This window comes from Saccoglossus kowalevskii, chromosome 13 (genome assembly GCF_978046115.1).
Source record: "Saccoglossus kowalevskii chromosome 13, keSacKowa6.1, whole genome shotgun sequence".
Classification (NCBI taxonomy): domain Eukaryota; kingdom Metazoa; phylum Hemichordata; class Enteropneusta; family Harrimaniidae; genus Saccoglossus; species Saccoglossus kowalevskii.
The window spans coordinates 24,741,748-24,758,171 of NC_140653.1; the positions used below are offsets into that span (position 1 = coordinate 24,741,748).

At 37.9% G+C, this 16,424-nt stretch overlaps 1 protein-coding gene and 1 long non-coding RNA gene across 2 annotated transcripts; one reads left to right on the forward strand and one right to left on the reverse strand.

The window, feature by feature from the left end:
* Positions 1-420: 420 nt before the first annotated feature.
* LOC102804450 (galactosylceramide sulfotransferase-like) lies at positions 421-4,670 on the reverse strand. Its single transcript, XM_085506766.1, has 2 exons — positions 4,434-4,670; positions 421-2,176 (listed from the first exon to the last, which is right to left on the reverse strand). The coding sequence occupies exons 1-2, from the start codon at positions 4,556-4,558 to the stop codon at positions 1,171-1,173; spliced, it is 1,131 nt and encodes a 376-aa protein (XP_085362892.1). The 5' UTR covers positions 4,559-4,670; the 3' UTR covers positions 421-1,170.
* Positions 4,671-10,218: 5,548 nt separating this feature from the next.
* LOC146735097 (uncharacterized) lies at positions 10,219-11,496 on the forward strand. Its single transcript, XR_014931330.1, has 2 exons — positions 10,219-10,461; positions 11,333-11,496. It is a non-coding gene; the product is annotated as an uncharacterized LOC146735097 (long non-coding RNA).
* Positions 11,497-16,424: the final 4,928 nt, after the last annotated feature.

Consider the following 16,424-nt stretch of genomic DNA (forward strand, 5'->3'; position numbering starts at 1 on the left):
CAACCTCACCGATAGTGTTATAGAAAATAACAGGGGCACTCATCCTAAATACTTTGTCTATCACAGAACATACATATTTATGCTAATTATACATGTCATTAAACCTGTTTATAGTAAATAGCTAATTATAGTACATATAGCTATATTTCACCAAGTACTACCCCTTGGTATGTATATCTAAAAGCACACCAAATATTCTTATTCTCAATGTGAAATCTAAATGTAATGGCAGATATTATATGTCCTGAAGTGAGCATTCATTTTATCTTGCCATTTTACGCAAAAACTATTGAATAAAATCAATATATCTTGCAGCTTCTGTTTACAATCTGTAAAGTAAAATTATATCGTCAGCATGATATTATACTTAAAATTGTGAAAGTAATAAATCAGCAAAGTCTTTGATATTTCATTGTTTTTGTTTGGCGCGTAGAAATATGATTAATTATACCAAGTACATTCCTAATCTGCCGAATTTCAAGCGAAATTAGCTGTTGCAATTAGCATTGTTCAGTTGGACTAGACTTCCCTCTGAAGTAGATAATTTGTGAACAATTTTAGCGAATTCAAACTCATATTTTTTTGAATTTTGTATTCATTTTTAATGCTATCTCATTTCTAAAATTCAACTGATCATAACCTTCGTAGTGAATACTGATCCGCATACAGATCAACAATATCTTCTCTTTGTTCAACTGATTTACGGTCATAGTCTATCATAGTCGTTTCATCTTTTAAAGAAATTGTTTGACAGGGATTTGCCAACAAGTCTTACCCATACCAGTGAATATTGATACTCATAAACAATTCCCCCTCACACAAGCTATTAAACTACCTTGGAATAAATGTTCTAAACTATGTCATTTTGGAAAACAATTTGACAAGTGTTATACAGTTATATACCTGTTTGTGACGGTAGAGATTTGACAAGTGCCTTGACATCTAGCGCCTTAGGGTGGTGTAAAGTATATGTCATTTCGAACATTTTGCGTTTTCAGGATCATTGAGTGTAACGATCGTTCAAAGAGTTCGAATATTGTGTTTCATGTTGTAGCATGCGTGTACAAATTATTCAGGGTACTATTATACCGTAGGTGTGATTGGTTGTGGTGTGGTGAGTGCTGTTGAGGATGATGATAATAATTTACGGTCCAGTACCGTGTATGGTTATTAGTACAAGTTTGATTTGTACGCAAGGTTGTTGAATTCGTATGCCCTGATAAAAGATTTTTTGCAGAAGTCGTTAGCATCGGATCTCATAACTAAAGTGTCTTCCTTTTTAGCATTATGGCCTGTCTTTGAAACATCAATACAATCCGTATAAAACCTTGAAAGTCGTTGACGGAATTCGAGCAAGTCGTTGTTAAATTGAGGTCCATAGTTAGCGACCCTCTGCCAGAATGTCTGGTTAAAATGTTGATAGAGTTTAACATCGACAGAGTTATATTGTTTAATTTTCTCTACCAATGTATCACTCAGATTAATCTTATATTTATCACTCCTTATACCTTTCGAAATGTATAGAATATCTTCCCATTCCCAACACAGTAGTTTCTTTAGGAGCAATAGTGATTCATCGTAATATTCAGAAATCATGACAAGATCTAGTTCACGGTCTAATTGGTCAATGTTTTTTTGAAGAAAACTTTCGTTGGCCAGGTGTATGTATTCAGACATTCCTAAGGTGAATGCCATACCATTATGTAGATGGTGTTTACCGAGGAAATTACCTGGCTTCATTATGTATTTATCTGGGGTTTTGAAAAATGTTTCTAAAGCGTTCCGACGTTTTGTTATTTTCAGATATTTTGCTGCTTCAAAATAGGAAAAATGTGATTCAAACCTAGTAACAGGCTCTCTCAAGATCGTTATGTACTTTGCGTCTATAACAACTTTCTCGAGCTTTTCTTTATTAAATATGAGATGGCTGGCCACCAAGTCATATTGTCCTTGTTTTCTGTCATTGTACTTGTACACCATATTGGTATTGAACGGTGCCACTTCATCAAACATGTGAAAATGTTTGGTTTTCGGCAATGCGAACGTGAGGTTTCTTATAAGGGCGTAACGTTGTATTATCGTGCACGTAGTCGTACTTGCAGTCTTGTACGTCTTTAGAAACACTATCTTGTGTTTTGGGTTGCACACTGGTAATTCTTGGACATGTTCATTGGACCTGCAAAGCAACCACATTAAAATTAGAGTTGGTTATTTCATTGAATACGTTTATTAACCCTTTCTAAATAGATACACGATTGTGATGTTCATATACATTGATTTCCTCGACGTTTCGTCTCATTTCAATATATGCATTTCAAAGTATGCACTTAGGCGGTACAGGGCTATGCGTCAGTCTGTCACAGTGTAAGATCTGCTTATCGCAGGGCACCCACAAAATTCACACTGGACAGGGGGTTCTTTCACTGCTAGTATGGGATAGACAAAACAATAGTACTGGAAATGAAATACACACACCAAAATATCGAGTTTAAGCTCCTGGCCTCAATACCTCTCAAAATAATTACAAGAAATAAAGCACAGAATAATACAATGAATAAAGTCACTAAAATAGGGGATTGCTTAGGGAAGTGTGCATTGGTGATAACTCACAGTTCCAGGATGTATTAATGGACGACAGTCAATGGCTTCTCTGCAACACAACAACGAAGAAATACAGGAGTATTGCTTGCAGAAGAACGCTGTTATTCTGGGCGGCACTGCTAAATGCAGGAGATCGCAGAGCAGTTCATCCAAGTCTCACAGAATAATGGTTGTAGCCTATATCACTTGTCACACAATATCGTAGCAGCACACACTGGATACCAAGTTGAAATGATGGACTCCAATTGTCCTGAGTCTGTCCAATTTATAGGCATGATTTGTTGGAACCACAATCGAACTGCGGAAACCACAAAGAGATACGTTATGTACTTAAGTTAATTATTATTGAGTTAGTTGATTGGCTACTCAGTAACAAGTTACGTAAGTCCAAACTTCCGGCCACACTGTATGTATACTTTCAACACACGCTTTATTCGAGAGAAGCTGTATAGTATTCGTGTAGTCTATATCGTATAATAAAGTCTCTTTCCTTGACTTAATCGATCGTCTCCTTTATCCTATAATTTCGATTCCCACATGATTCAGTGTCACCAACTGGGTTTCCACAAGAGTCAATCAGAATGTGATCTTGCTAGCAGCTGTGTCACGTAGGCATCTCAGTAGATCATAAACATCCTTAGTTATTCAAATAACAGCACACCTGGTAGATTCCAATTCTCCTTCCAAAGTTGTAAACACCCTTTGTTATGTAAATCACAAGCACACCTGGTAGATTCCAGTTGTCCTTCCAGAGTTGAAAACAAGTATTACCTGTCAATCACCTTTATGACAGTTATCAAAATGCACACCGTGTCTTCCCATGATTCTATGCACACTTCCATTTGCAGGGTTTAAAGTAATATGACAAAAACATAAAATAGGATGCTGACACAGTCGATACCATAGCCGTACTGCGTTCGTGCATGGTTTGTGGTATTCTCGTGGTAACCTCATACTGCTACACAAATACATGTTCATTACTGATGAACACTCATTCATATGGACGCCCTAACGGGTAAGCATGAGGGGACTGGGACATTGGAGTAACGAACTCGCTCAGTAGGAGATGGTCACAACAAACTTAACATACAATGATCCCAATTACAGACCAATTATTCCCCAGCAGTTAAGTATGATGAAAACAGATTAACAGGCAAAGAATATAACCACACATCTTACATGCTCAGCAGTAAGAGTAAAGTATGAGGTGGCTGAAATGAGAAAAAGAAACCAATCAAGAGCCACAGAAAGCACTTACAGATCTGGAAGGCCCAGCAGTTGAGTTTAAAGATATAAAGGACAGGAACTGACAATTACATATCTGGAGTTCCAGCAGTTGAGTATAAGTGGACTGATGTGAGAGAAAGGGAATGATTCTTGATGTCGATGGGGCTAAAGCTGGTAAGTTAACACAATAACCATAATGATTTGAAGTGTGCAGTACTGTTGTGAAGGCATCAGTATTCAAAGTATTATGGAACCGACATGAAAGAGGGGAATCATCAACAGCCGCAGAATAAATTACAAACAAAGAAGCCCCAAATACAACCAATCAACTATCCGTAACTCACAGGGTCAGACAGTAAATAACGTTCCCATTCTGACAGAACCCCATGTTTCTAAACATAATCCCACGTGTTTGGTCAGCTGGGTAGAGTAAACTGCAATGCACCCTGCTTAGCCGAGTTAGCAATCTGCTGATATGAGGGGCCACCCAGTGTATTTATTTACTGTTACTTGCCCACGAACCTGACACGGAGCTATTCGACCAACATATTTCCATGTTGTCAAAATGATATCGTGTTAATGAATAAATATTCATAATAACTTACCAGTTAAGAGCAGACTTTCTCAATGTTGTTGTAGGATATGGAAACGTATACAAAACATAAAGGATATTCAAGCAAGCGATGATAAATAGTGGAAATACACAGTATAAATATATTCTTGAAACCATTTTGACAAACTCCTCTGGGACACTATGATAGAATATATAATACTGAAGTACACACAATGTTGTCGTATCCAAATATTGTTTCAAATATTGTAGAAGTGTAGAGCACAGCGAGCACATTTACTAATATAAACTGGAGCATTCTGTGCTGGTAGCTGATGAGATTTAATCCACACACTGCTTTCAATAAATAAAGTATAAAAATAGATATACACACAAAATACACATGCATAAAAACAAACTGTCCGTCAAATTATTTGGTGAGATCACAGCCGAAATTAAATTAAATTTTAATTTTAAGTTGTATATTATTATAATATATCCATTAACGTGAAATGCGAGAATGTTATTTTAAAGAGAAATAAGCAATTTCACTTCAAATGTTTAATCCGACACGTTCTAATATTAGCATAGTTGTACACAGCGAGTGTTAATATAACAAGGAGGAACATGTATTGGCCGCTTTGATATACAAACAACACCATTCGAATGTCTACACAGTCTACACAGTGTGTGTTCTGCTAAAATACAATAAAAAAACAGTTTTTTTTCCAAAGCGTTTCCGTGAAGTTGAATCTGCACTTCAATTGGTTGCCTCAACCTGTATTCGGTGCCCTAAAATTGGTGCGTTATTGACGTTTCGACGTGCACCAGCTGTGTTACGGTAAATATGCAGGTTCGTGGGCACTTCTAAAACTCAAAAAATCTAAAAATATTTAGCGCAATGCTAAACTGTTTGAGCTCTGCCACAAGTAGAACATACTAAAAATATATGCAATTACTGAAGCCTCTGCATAATTTGCTAGGTTGTAGCATGAGGGAATCTCCATATTATATTTCATAAAATCGGTAGTCGGTATACTTTTATGACAGCTGTATTAGAATTCATATAAAATGCGTGCGGATCGACCTTGCCCCGGTTAACGAATGTATTAGACCTGTAAAAATTGTGCATCGTCAAATATTTTAGCAAATTTGTTGAAAACCTGAGACATTTTTGCGTGGCCGTATTTAAAGCGCCTGTAAACTTTGAAAATTACATGGAAATTGTTGAGAAACTGTTGACAAATTCAAGATGGCGTCTGGACATCTCGTGGTTGAAAATACGCACCGCCCGGGCTAAATAAAATGAAAAAAACATCTATCTATATAATCGTGAGATTCTATAGCTGATTAGTTACAATGTAACGAGATTATGGTCAAGAATGCCAGATTCGTTTTTTAAGATTCACGTATACGTATTGTTGGTGCCCGTGATCTTATCCAGGAAGACTATAATTTAAAACCGGATGTGATGACTAAGACCTACAAAGACAGCAAAAAAAAAAGGGAATACTTTGTAGAGGCTAAACCATTTGCCGTACTTTGGTCAATTTAGCAATATTCTATATTTTTTGTATTTTCTGCTTCAAAACTTTTAACTTTACTGAATTACTGAATTAGGGCTCTCTGGCCTAACTGGGATAAAACATGCATGTGGTTGAGTCGCTGGAAAGATCGGAAAAATACGCCATTTAGATTGAAGTGGCCAAAGGAACCAATTGACTTTGTTGGGGTGTATTTTTTGTATAATACAGCCTTGGCAACAGAATTAAAATATGGAAAACCATTGACAAATTTGGCGTACACTTTTAAGTTCAGGAAATATTACTCATTGGGCAATCTAAAATTATTAAATCTCCCAAACAGCATATGCTATTCATTATTTTTACCACCTCGTGTTCTTAACCAATATAAAATTACACAAATCGTGTGACACAGGATAATTTGGACTGATGGGAACTAATATAGCCAATAGAATTATATGCATATATAATTAGAAGCAATATTCACCTCGGTCAATTTTACACATATGCATGAATTATGTGAAATCACAGATTATTAGGTACACAAAATATTGATTGAGATATCAGGGGGAAATTCTTCTCTCTAGGGTTCTCCACACGTGTCAGGGGGAATCTCGTCTCGTCTCTCTATCGCGTTCCCTTGAGGTACGGGATCAGGAAAGTCACTTATACTTTACAGTCAAATAAGACACACACAACGAAATACGTTTCAACTCTCGCCTTAGTCGGTCTGTGGAGCACTCTATAAGACACAGCGCCCTGGGGAAAAATCCCCAAGACTATCGCAAGGCTGACCCAAGACTCGCTCAAGACTCTCCAGGACTGGACTCTTAGACTGCGTCAAGGCTCGCCCCAAGTCTCTCCAGGACTGGACTCTCGACTCTCCAGGACTGGGTCTGTTCTTGTGTGTTCGCGAAGACCAACTAAAACTCTCTTTATTCACTTTCAAAACTCTAACCAATTACAAAGCAGTAAAAAGACTCTAGAGCGTAACCTTCAATCATAAAGCCAATCACACTAAGTACTGAATACGTCATATCTTTTGATTAATCGTTCACTACATTAATAACTACGGATGCTAACTGTCGGAAATCGTAGTCAGAATAGCGACGGTTATCTCGTAATTAGTTCCAAATCACTGAGCCAAGTTCCGTCCAAAACTTCAAATAGGCCTAAATGATGACAGACATAACACAGCAATTCGCTAATAATCAGCTAATTAAGTCGGTCAACAGATACGCGTAAACAAATTCATGACAGAGAGACGAATAGTGAATTTCATGTGTGCATTGAAGCCAGGCAGTATGGCGAACATGAAAGATGAGTTGGCGTCATGTGTGCATTGAAGCCAGGCATTATGGCGAACATGAAAGATGAGTTGGCGTCATGTGTGCATTGAAGCCAGGCAGTATGGCGAACATGAAAGATGAGTTGGCGTCATGTGTGCATTGAAGCCAGGCATTATGGCGAACATGAAAGATGAGTTGGCGTCGCCGCCCGTGTATACACCACTGCTGAAGCATGGTATTGTCATGATTTATTTGTGTCTAGAGATGGGTCACGGATACGACTTGATAGCTGGTTGCCAGTGGATAGCTGGTTTATATCATTCAACACATTCCTATAACCTGTCACCATTTAAGTTTATACAAGGTCCTGGACGAAACTTGACTCAGTGGATGGAACTAATTACGATATAAACGTCGCTTACCCGACTACTAAATCTGACAGTTTGGTATGTGTGGTTTTCCGATATAGCGAACGATTAATCAATAGATATGACGTGTTAAGTACTTCGAGTGATTGGATACATATAGTAGAATGTTTGGTGGCTACGCCTTAAGCTTTTAAACTCCCATGTAATTGGCTAAAGTTGAAGAAGTAAATAAAGCTGGTCTTGGTCTGTCTTGGCGAGCTCACCACGAGGCAGTCACTCTTGAGAGAGTTTTGGGGGACTTTCCCCGAGGCATTTTGTCTTGGAGAGTTCTCGACGGGCGACTAAGTCTGGAACTTGACACATATTCTAGATCTGTGTGTGGCTTTGTTGAGAATGTAACGAACCCTGGTACCTGGCGTGAGGTTTAATAAGAACACGATAATTAACCCATCATCACGAATGAAGGGGCGATCCTCAAGCAAGCAATAGAGGACGTGTTAGCTGCTTGGGACATTGCCTAATGTGTCAAAACCCAAGTCTGTCACAGAGCCAGAAACCAAGGTGGCTGATACTCAGAAAGACAATGAACGGACAGTGGGAGTTTGTTGAAACAGAACGCCTGGTTGCGTCTTTTTCAATGTGAGCACCAGCTGAAGAAAGATCACTTGAAGTTTGAAGCCGAGATGCAGAAACAAGCTCAAGAAGATAGATAGACAGGCAGGAAAGTAAAGAGTCAGTAAAGCTGCTTTGGGTATGGTAGGAAAGAAATTCATTGCAGAGTAACAACCAAAACTGTGAAAAGGTAGGTCATCCGTCACAAGATAGCAAGGCGCCAAAAGTAGAGTACAATGTGTTTGCACACTGGATACAGGATTAATTGAAGGTGCAATAGAGGAAACAGTGTGCCACTGTATAGAAGGTACCAAGTGTAGATGCCTTATCAAATTAGGATCACAGGTGACAACAATTGTTGTAAAGTTTTACAGAAAATGTCTAACACATGTACCACTTAAAAGTGTGGGAAAGTGTAGAAGTTTACAGAGCTGACATTTTACTATTGAGGTGAGTATGGCTTTCCCAATAAATGTGTTTGGTGACGACCATGCATATATTATTCCCATATTTGTAGTGCCAAACACTCCGTGTAATAGACAAGCGTCAGCAAAAGTATGGACTAACTTGCTGGAGTTGTTGCCTAGAGTATTACTGAGGACCAAGAACAAGAAAGGGGTTGGTGGACGTTGTATGAGAATCATTACCACAGCTGGAACTGTGTTACAGAATTGGAAGAACGTGATAAGTTCATTGGGAAACATGTTGAACTGGGTAATATCAAAGCACTGATGACTCAACCTATCACTGTGAAACCAGCCCACATGGTAATACTAATATTGGTAATACTAATATTGAACCTGGCATAGACTGAGTGGTGACAAATATGTAACAGTAGAGAATACTAGTCTTTGGTGGCTTTGCTACAAGCTTTACACTTTGTGTGCTTGACTGCCATAAAGAAGACAAAGGTAGCAGTATACATACAAAACGTGTCAAAAGTTACTATTCTGTGATGGCATGGATTGGGAAAACCAAACAAAATTCCAGTATATAACTCAGCTGTATACACCCTTTTCAACTTTGATAGAAACCAACCGATTACCAGGGTACCAGAGGAAAAAGTGTCTACTGCATTGGTTGATGAGACAAGTTTGATATAATCTAGAAATGACACACAGAACACAGCACCATCTAATGAGATTGTTGATACCAGTACTCCAAGCACTCCCATTGAGATTACTTGATGATGACTTAGAGGTGCCACTGAGAAATGATAATATGACAACTACAATAGACAAGTGTGTGCCAGAAGTCGCTAATGAGGCAATATAAGATGTTTAAATGGAAGACAGGTTTCAGGGATTCAAGGAATATAGAAAATTACTAGTCAGACTTGAAGAATATCATTTATACAGCCGATAGACTAATACTAATATTCCTCAAGAAGAGCTTGATGAAAAGTCATTTGCACAAGAGGCACAAAATTTGACTATACAGCTAGCTGCAATGAAGAAAGCTTATGATGAAACTGGGGTCAGAAGCTCCAATCTGGAAACCACATAATTGTAGTGTGGATGAGTTGATAAACTGAAGAAATGAAGTTAAATCCAGAGCTATGGCAGACCTGGTGGAGAGGAGATCCTAAAACCTAGCCTTAGCTCAATTTTGAGTTAAAATGTTCCAATAAATGTTCTAATTAATCAGTCCCTCAATGAATAATAAACTCAGCTAATTCGTCCCTATTTCGCCAATGTTATCAACAATAAATGAACTTCGGCAATATTTATCAATCAATCAAAAAACGTACAGGTGCAAATAAAGAACAAAACACATGAATACATCAACAGTTCAGTATCAATGTTCGTATCAGGTCACAGTTCAATAACAGTCAGTTTCTGTGCAAGGTTCCACAGACTTGATACAATCCACCATTGAGGGCGCCGTCCTTCTAAATCGGGCGTGGCCTGGGTGCATAGCACACGGCAAATGTGATATCCCAGAGTTCAATGCGTTTTGTACCATCCAATATACACTTTATCTCCGCACGAGGGCGCAATTTCAAATTGAAAGAAAAACTAGCATACACGCTATAACCATTATATGACCTCAATTGACCCACCAGCCTCATTCCCAACTTGATACTGGAATTCTCATTTTTTTGATGTATTTAAAGTTTTTTACCCGGATCGTTTTAACCATTTCAATAAATAGTTATAGACTATAATTGATTATGCGAAATTACTGCATTTTTGGTGGTTTTTGGCCTACTCCTCTCAGTGTTATGTTAGAATTACCGCGAGAGTGCCTCCTATGGATTGTCAACATGGCGGCTCACAAAGTTACGTTCGGTAAGTTCCTTTTTTTTACGTTTTACACACAAAAAAAGCAATTTTTAGAAAATAACGTTCGATTTCTTCAATTGTTGGCGCCTTTTTTGTTGCAAAAATGCTGGTCGTGAAAATGAAAAACGTAATTTTGTTGGGGATTTCGAGAGCTTTACAACGATATGTAGATCGACCATATACACGTTATGTCCCTCATAGGAGTAGTGAATAAAGTGTCATAATGTATTTTGTCATTAATTTGCATACCATATATACACTATTGAGATAATATATACACTATTGAGATACTATGGGTATAGGGATAAAATGAACATTTTCCATGTATCTGTTTTTGATACCAATGCATTTCATTCGTTTCTCTCAATATTATTTTCTGACATATTATTCATAATAAATTATGTAATATTAAAGTGAGAATATACTAAATATAGTTAATAACAAATGATTTTCAAAAAAAATGTGCCACGCCCCCTCCACTTGCCCCATTTCTCCAGTAAACGTGACACACATTGATGTGTTTGAAGTTGAAGAATTAATACCTAGAAAATAGTGTCATTACAAATTTGACAATTTAGGCTGACTTTAGAATAGTTTTACCAAGTGTAAATAATAATTTATTATTATGACAGATTTTTTATATTAAATATTGAGATTAGTTTAATAACAAATGATTTTCAAAGAAAATGTGCCAGGCCCCCTCCACATGCCCCATTTTTTACAGTCAAAGACTTTATAGAAAATAGTGTCATTACAAATTTGACAATTTAGGCTGACTTTGGAATAGTTTTACCAAGTGTAAATAATAATTTATTATTATGACAGATTTTTGATATTAAATATTGAGATTAGTAATGCATCTTGTGTTTTGTTTCAGATCTTTTGTGCTGAACTTACCATGGACAGTTTGCATGTGACGGGTGATACCTGGCTTGATTTTATATACAACATGGAGATGTGATGCACATAGTGTGCATTTGTATTCCTTGTGTGTGCCAAATAAAATTTCAAAATGTGATTCAGCAGAATCCAACAAATTCACTTCAATGTGTTCAGTGTATTTAATTTCAAATGCTAGTGAAGCTGCTTCAAGTTTCTTATCAAGTTTGTTAAGATCATCCTTTTTAGTAACTTGAAGTAACTTTGCTGAATGATTTGCTTCATTAATGTCAACCTTGGTATCAAATTGGTCGACCAGTTTTGTTTCATATTGCTTCACATTATGTTTTTGATCTTCAGATAACTTTGCAAACTTTTGTATAAATTCCAGTTGTTGGTTGATCTTTTGAGCCTCGTTGAAGAGCTCGTCAATTAGTTTACCCACGTTTCTCAATTTAGCATGAAGGTGATCCGTAGTGTATTCATTTATGGGGTCATACTTTATAAGAGGATGATTACTCTGACCATTACTTTTTTCTTCTGCCCATGAATTCATATCCGCAAGAGTGATAGACATATCCCATTCATGATTTGGATTGTGACATTTATGAACTGTAGCCAAACATAAATTGCAGAAAAAAATGGTATTCTTTCTCTGCAAGACCAAACTTTTATACTTTTCATCTCGTTCCAGTTTTCTACAGTATTTCATCCCCTTAATAACATGTTGGGCAAATTTTTCAGTGCATGCCAGAACAGGAAGAATATCAACTTCTATCAGTGCATCACTCTCTGGGGCATTTATAATGGCAAATGGAATGTGGCTTGCATCAGAAGACTGGATTTGGATTTCTCCATACTTCATTACCATTATATTTTATCAGACGTATAGCACCACTGATGGCAAATACTTTGAAATTTTGGGACACTCCCTTGAAATCTTGGAAAGTGTGGCCACCCTCACCTACAACTATTTCTAACTTCTGTCTCTCATTTTCATCATCAAGGTCATAATCCAATTTCTTTTCAGTCAATATGTTGAGGACACTTCTCCAAACCAGGCCTTCAATATCATGAACAAACCAGCCCTTTTTATTTTGAGAGGCAGTTTCTGACACCATAGTGTGGAACAGTTTCAAATTATTTCACAAAGTGGTTAATTTGAGAATTCTTGAAACATTTTCTTGTGTTCTCAGAGATTTCTCTAAACCATCATTGTCAGATTCAGATAGACCGCCCCCTAGATGGATAAATATGTGTTCTGCTTCAGAATCATTCCATAATTTAGTGTCATTTGTAGTCTGATCTAATTTCTGGGAAGATGGTGCTGCTAATAAAGCCAATTTAACAGAAGGAGGCAGAATATCTGATGTAATGGCTTCCTTGAAAAATGATACAGATAATACTGATTTGGCAAATGTTTTATCTTTATTTAATCGTAATTGCCAAAGGGCACTCTCATCAAATCCAGACAACTTTTCACCTACTGCCTGGTGCTGATTTAAGATTTTACTGATGTAGGCTCGACTCCCAGTGGCTTTCTTAGAAATTGCTGATCTTTTCGTGCTAAATAGAACTGCAAGAGAGACTTCCAAATATTTCTTTGAATCATCCCATTCGTGACCCTTTAAATTTTCCAGCAAATTTCTCACCACTTGTCTTACTTGAGATGGCCCTTTTTGAATGATCAAATTGGAAAGTTGCCGTATTTTATTAGCAACGAGCGATCTCGCCTTCATCAGCTTAAATCTGTGAAAAGCACGGCTGGCAATAGAGCTTGCCGTCATTCCCATAACGAACAAATCATTCGACGCGATAGCATAAAATCGCCTACAAACCATTCGAAGTGAGCACATCGTTTTAACTTTCTCAACCTGTGAACTATAGTCATCACTGTCATTAAAAAAGCAACAAAACCCGAATATTCGAGTCAAAATCTCGGAAGAAAGATCAGAAAGCGAACGACCTTGTGTGCCGACGGACAGCATCGGCGATCGAGTGAGCAGTTGAAGCCAATTTCCCACGTAATTTTGCGGCTAAACTTGCCTGCTTGACTCTTTTGGATACTCTTAGCATGATTGTGTAGGAATACGTTCAGAAAATGTGATATTGGTACAATAAATCGCACGATAAGCACATGGAAGGCTAACCCGGAAACAACTCAAGCGCTAAAAACGGTTTTTGCGCAGAACGATGCCAGAATTTCAGTTCTGCGCATAGCAATATGCGTTGGTACAGAACGTGTTGAATTCTGGGTAAAACCTCGTACCGTGTAGCATGGGTGTGTCCGTAGATTACACAGACTTGACGTTGAGTGCGCTACTCAACGAGAAAGTGTGTGTTCTGGGTGTGTCCACAGATTACCCAGCTACAGCATTGAGGGTGCTGTCCAACAACACTGGCGTAGCCAGATTATCTAGGTACAGTGCTGAGGTTGCTGTGCAATACTGTGTTGTCACACGTTCATTCTGAACAATAGTCATAATCAATCGTCGTATTTCAGAAATATTTGTAGTCGGTACAGTGGAACACACATTGACTACCGATCCCATCGCAGTAAGAGCGTTATTCAGCAAGCAGTTTGAATATACATAAGTTGAACGAATTACTATCCGGATATTAGCATAGATGTCTCCAGGGTACTGATTTCACCACAGATTTATAGGCTTATCTCAGAACTTTTGATGTTAAGGAAATAGTCTATGCGACTGATGAGGCATTAGCCGGTGTGATGTCATCAACTGTCAAGTGTTTGAAGGAATCATTATGATCAGTGCATTATTTCTTGGTCCATTCAGTTTCCATTGTTGTTTACATTTTCAAAAGCAGTTCACAATTCTGTGTTTTGCATGTACTAACCTATGCTAGTCTCATTGCAAGCACATGCCTGGATGTACATCTGTTCTTTCCCATCTCAGCCTGATCAGCAGTAGAATTCTGCTCTACACCAATGGAATAAGCTATTCACAGACCCACTCTAGTAATAGTAGAACATAACTGTATTCTATTCCAATCACCACTGCCTAGCTTGGACATTGTCACCCCATTTCAGGTCAACTTGCTAAGGAGGCCATCTTTCAATTGTACTATCATTTTTGGTGTTAATGACACTAAAACTCATCCTTTATCCTTCTATGTCCCGAATGGTGGACTTTTTTTACCATGCAGCTAATACTGACATGAAAGTCCCTTTCACAGTGGGAAACATCACATCTGCACCATGTTGACTATTAAATTAAAGCCTTTTTTAAGAGGATAATTCAAATGCAGGCTGTTGTGCTACCAAGTGTCGCATACGACTTATTTACCACTTCCGTGTCACTGAGAATGTTCTAGAACCGTACTGTGTCTGGGTGGAATATTCTATATATTTTAGAAAATGGTTGAATAGGTAATAGAACACTGTAGGAGGCAATAGAAGGTAATGGAACATTCTAGAAATTGGTAGTAAGTTCAAGACTCATTATGTATGCTGATGTAATGGTCTATTTATAGACAGTGCGGGTATATATAGGGGAGTTGTTCAGCACTGAGATCAGATCGGAGATCTCGTTGAATTGTATTGGAGTTTAAGTATCTAGTTATTGGAGTAGTGGAGTTTTACCGCATTATTGTACTTGATGTTTGCAGAGTATAATAATACCAGTACCAGTTGAAACCTCATCTGTTGGCTCCGTGTTCGTATTTTATCATCGCCGCCAGGGAAGTCTTTCTGTTACTGTTGCCATTTTGGTATTTGAACCATCACACCTGTACTATACCAATTACGGTAATATTACGTTGCGTGTAATATTAAGGTGGCCAACATTCCATTGGTCATTTTCAATAGTGCTGGAATTTCTGCAGCAAACTTCTTACCAGCCATGCTAGGTCACTTAGTTAAGGAAGACCCTGTTTCTAAATGCTTTGGCTTCAGACAGGAGATGCTACGAGTTACACACTCTATCCTTCACTGATAATTGAGCAAGCTTTCAGGGCAACTCACCTCAAGGACTAACCACCTTTTAAGACTAAGAGCCAACAACCTGACAAACTGGCTTCCCCCATTTATTGGCATGGGTTAAAACTGTTTCATGTAGCATACACTGTGCCCAGTGCTCACCTTATGGCATAACTGGAATCATAAGACTGATGTTCAGGGGGTACTCAAATGCCCACCTGCCGGGCGGAAACTTCAGCCATTAGCTAGTTGTGCCACACTTACTAGATGCGTTTGAAACACAAATGCTGACATCATCACCCTGCCCCCCAACAGCAAGAGTTGTGGGTCATTACCTCAGGGAAGCATCTCCAGACGGTGCCAGGTATCACAGACTGGTTCTGACTATTGTCAGAGGTTACAAAACTCCGACGCTTGCTACTGGACCTACTGTTATTGGGATCTTTTACTTTTAAATAAGAGTTCCATTTACTTTGAGGCATCATCGTTTAAGTCTATTTACTTCAAGATCACTCCGTGTGTAGGCATTTCTGTGAAATAGTACTGTAATACATGTGCCTACCCAGTTTTTTTTTTTTCCATTTTTCACTATTGCGATTATTTAACTGAACAATAGTGGTAGTGATGGCAAAAACTGGCTGCTTCCAGTCAGTCCACTCTCATTTACTTACACTACTCCTTCCTATAGCACCGTAAACAATATTTTACCGATATTACACAGAAAACTCTGACTGACTGGCTGCAAGTCAAACCAGCTTTATCTAATTTGAACTAATATCTGTTAAACAATAGTGTAAGCAATGACTACAATTGTACTGGCTGGAAGCAGTCCTGGCTTAGCTCACTCGCTCGCTAAAGTATACATGTATACGTGTCCACACAGCTCATTGATCTTGAAATAGTTGTTTGAAACCAGTGTTTCTTCTCAAAAAAGTTGTACTCTGCACTTAAAACATGCAAGAACAGTTTGATCTTGGTATTAGCATTTCTTAAAAGAAACCAGTTAACACTGTTTAGAAAAAGTACTTTACAAGCAAGTTCCGACAAAGAAAGAGTAATCTTTGTAAATTGTGACAAAAAACTTTTCTCTACCAGAAATAAAGAAATGCTTAGAACAATAGGCAAGAAGCTAAAAGTGGTGTAACTAACT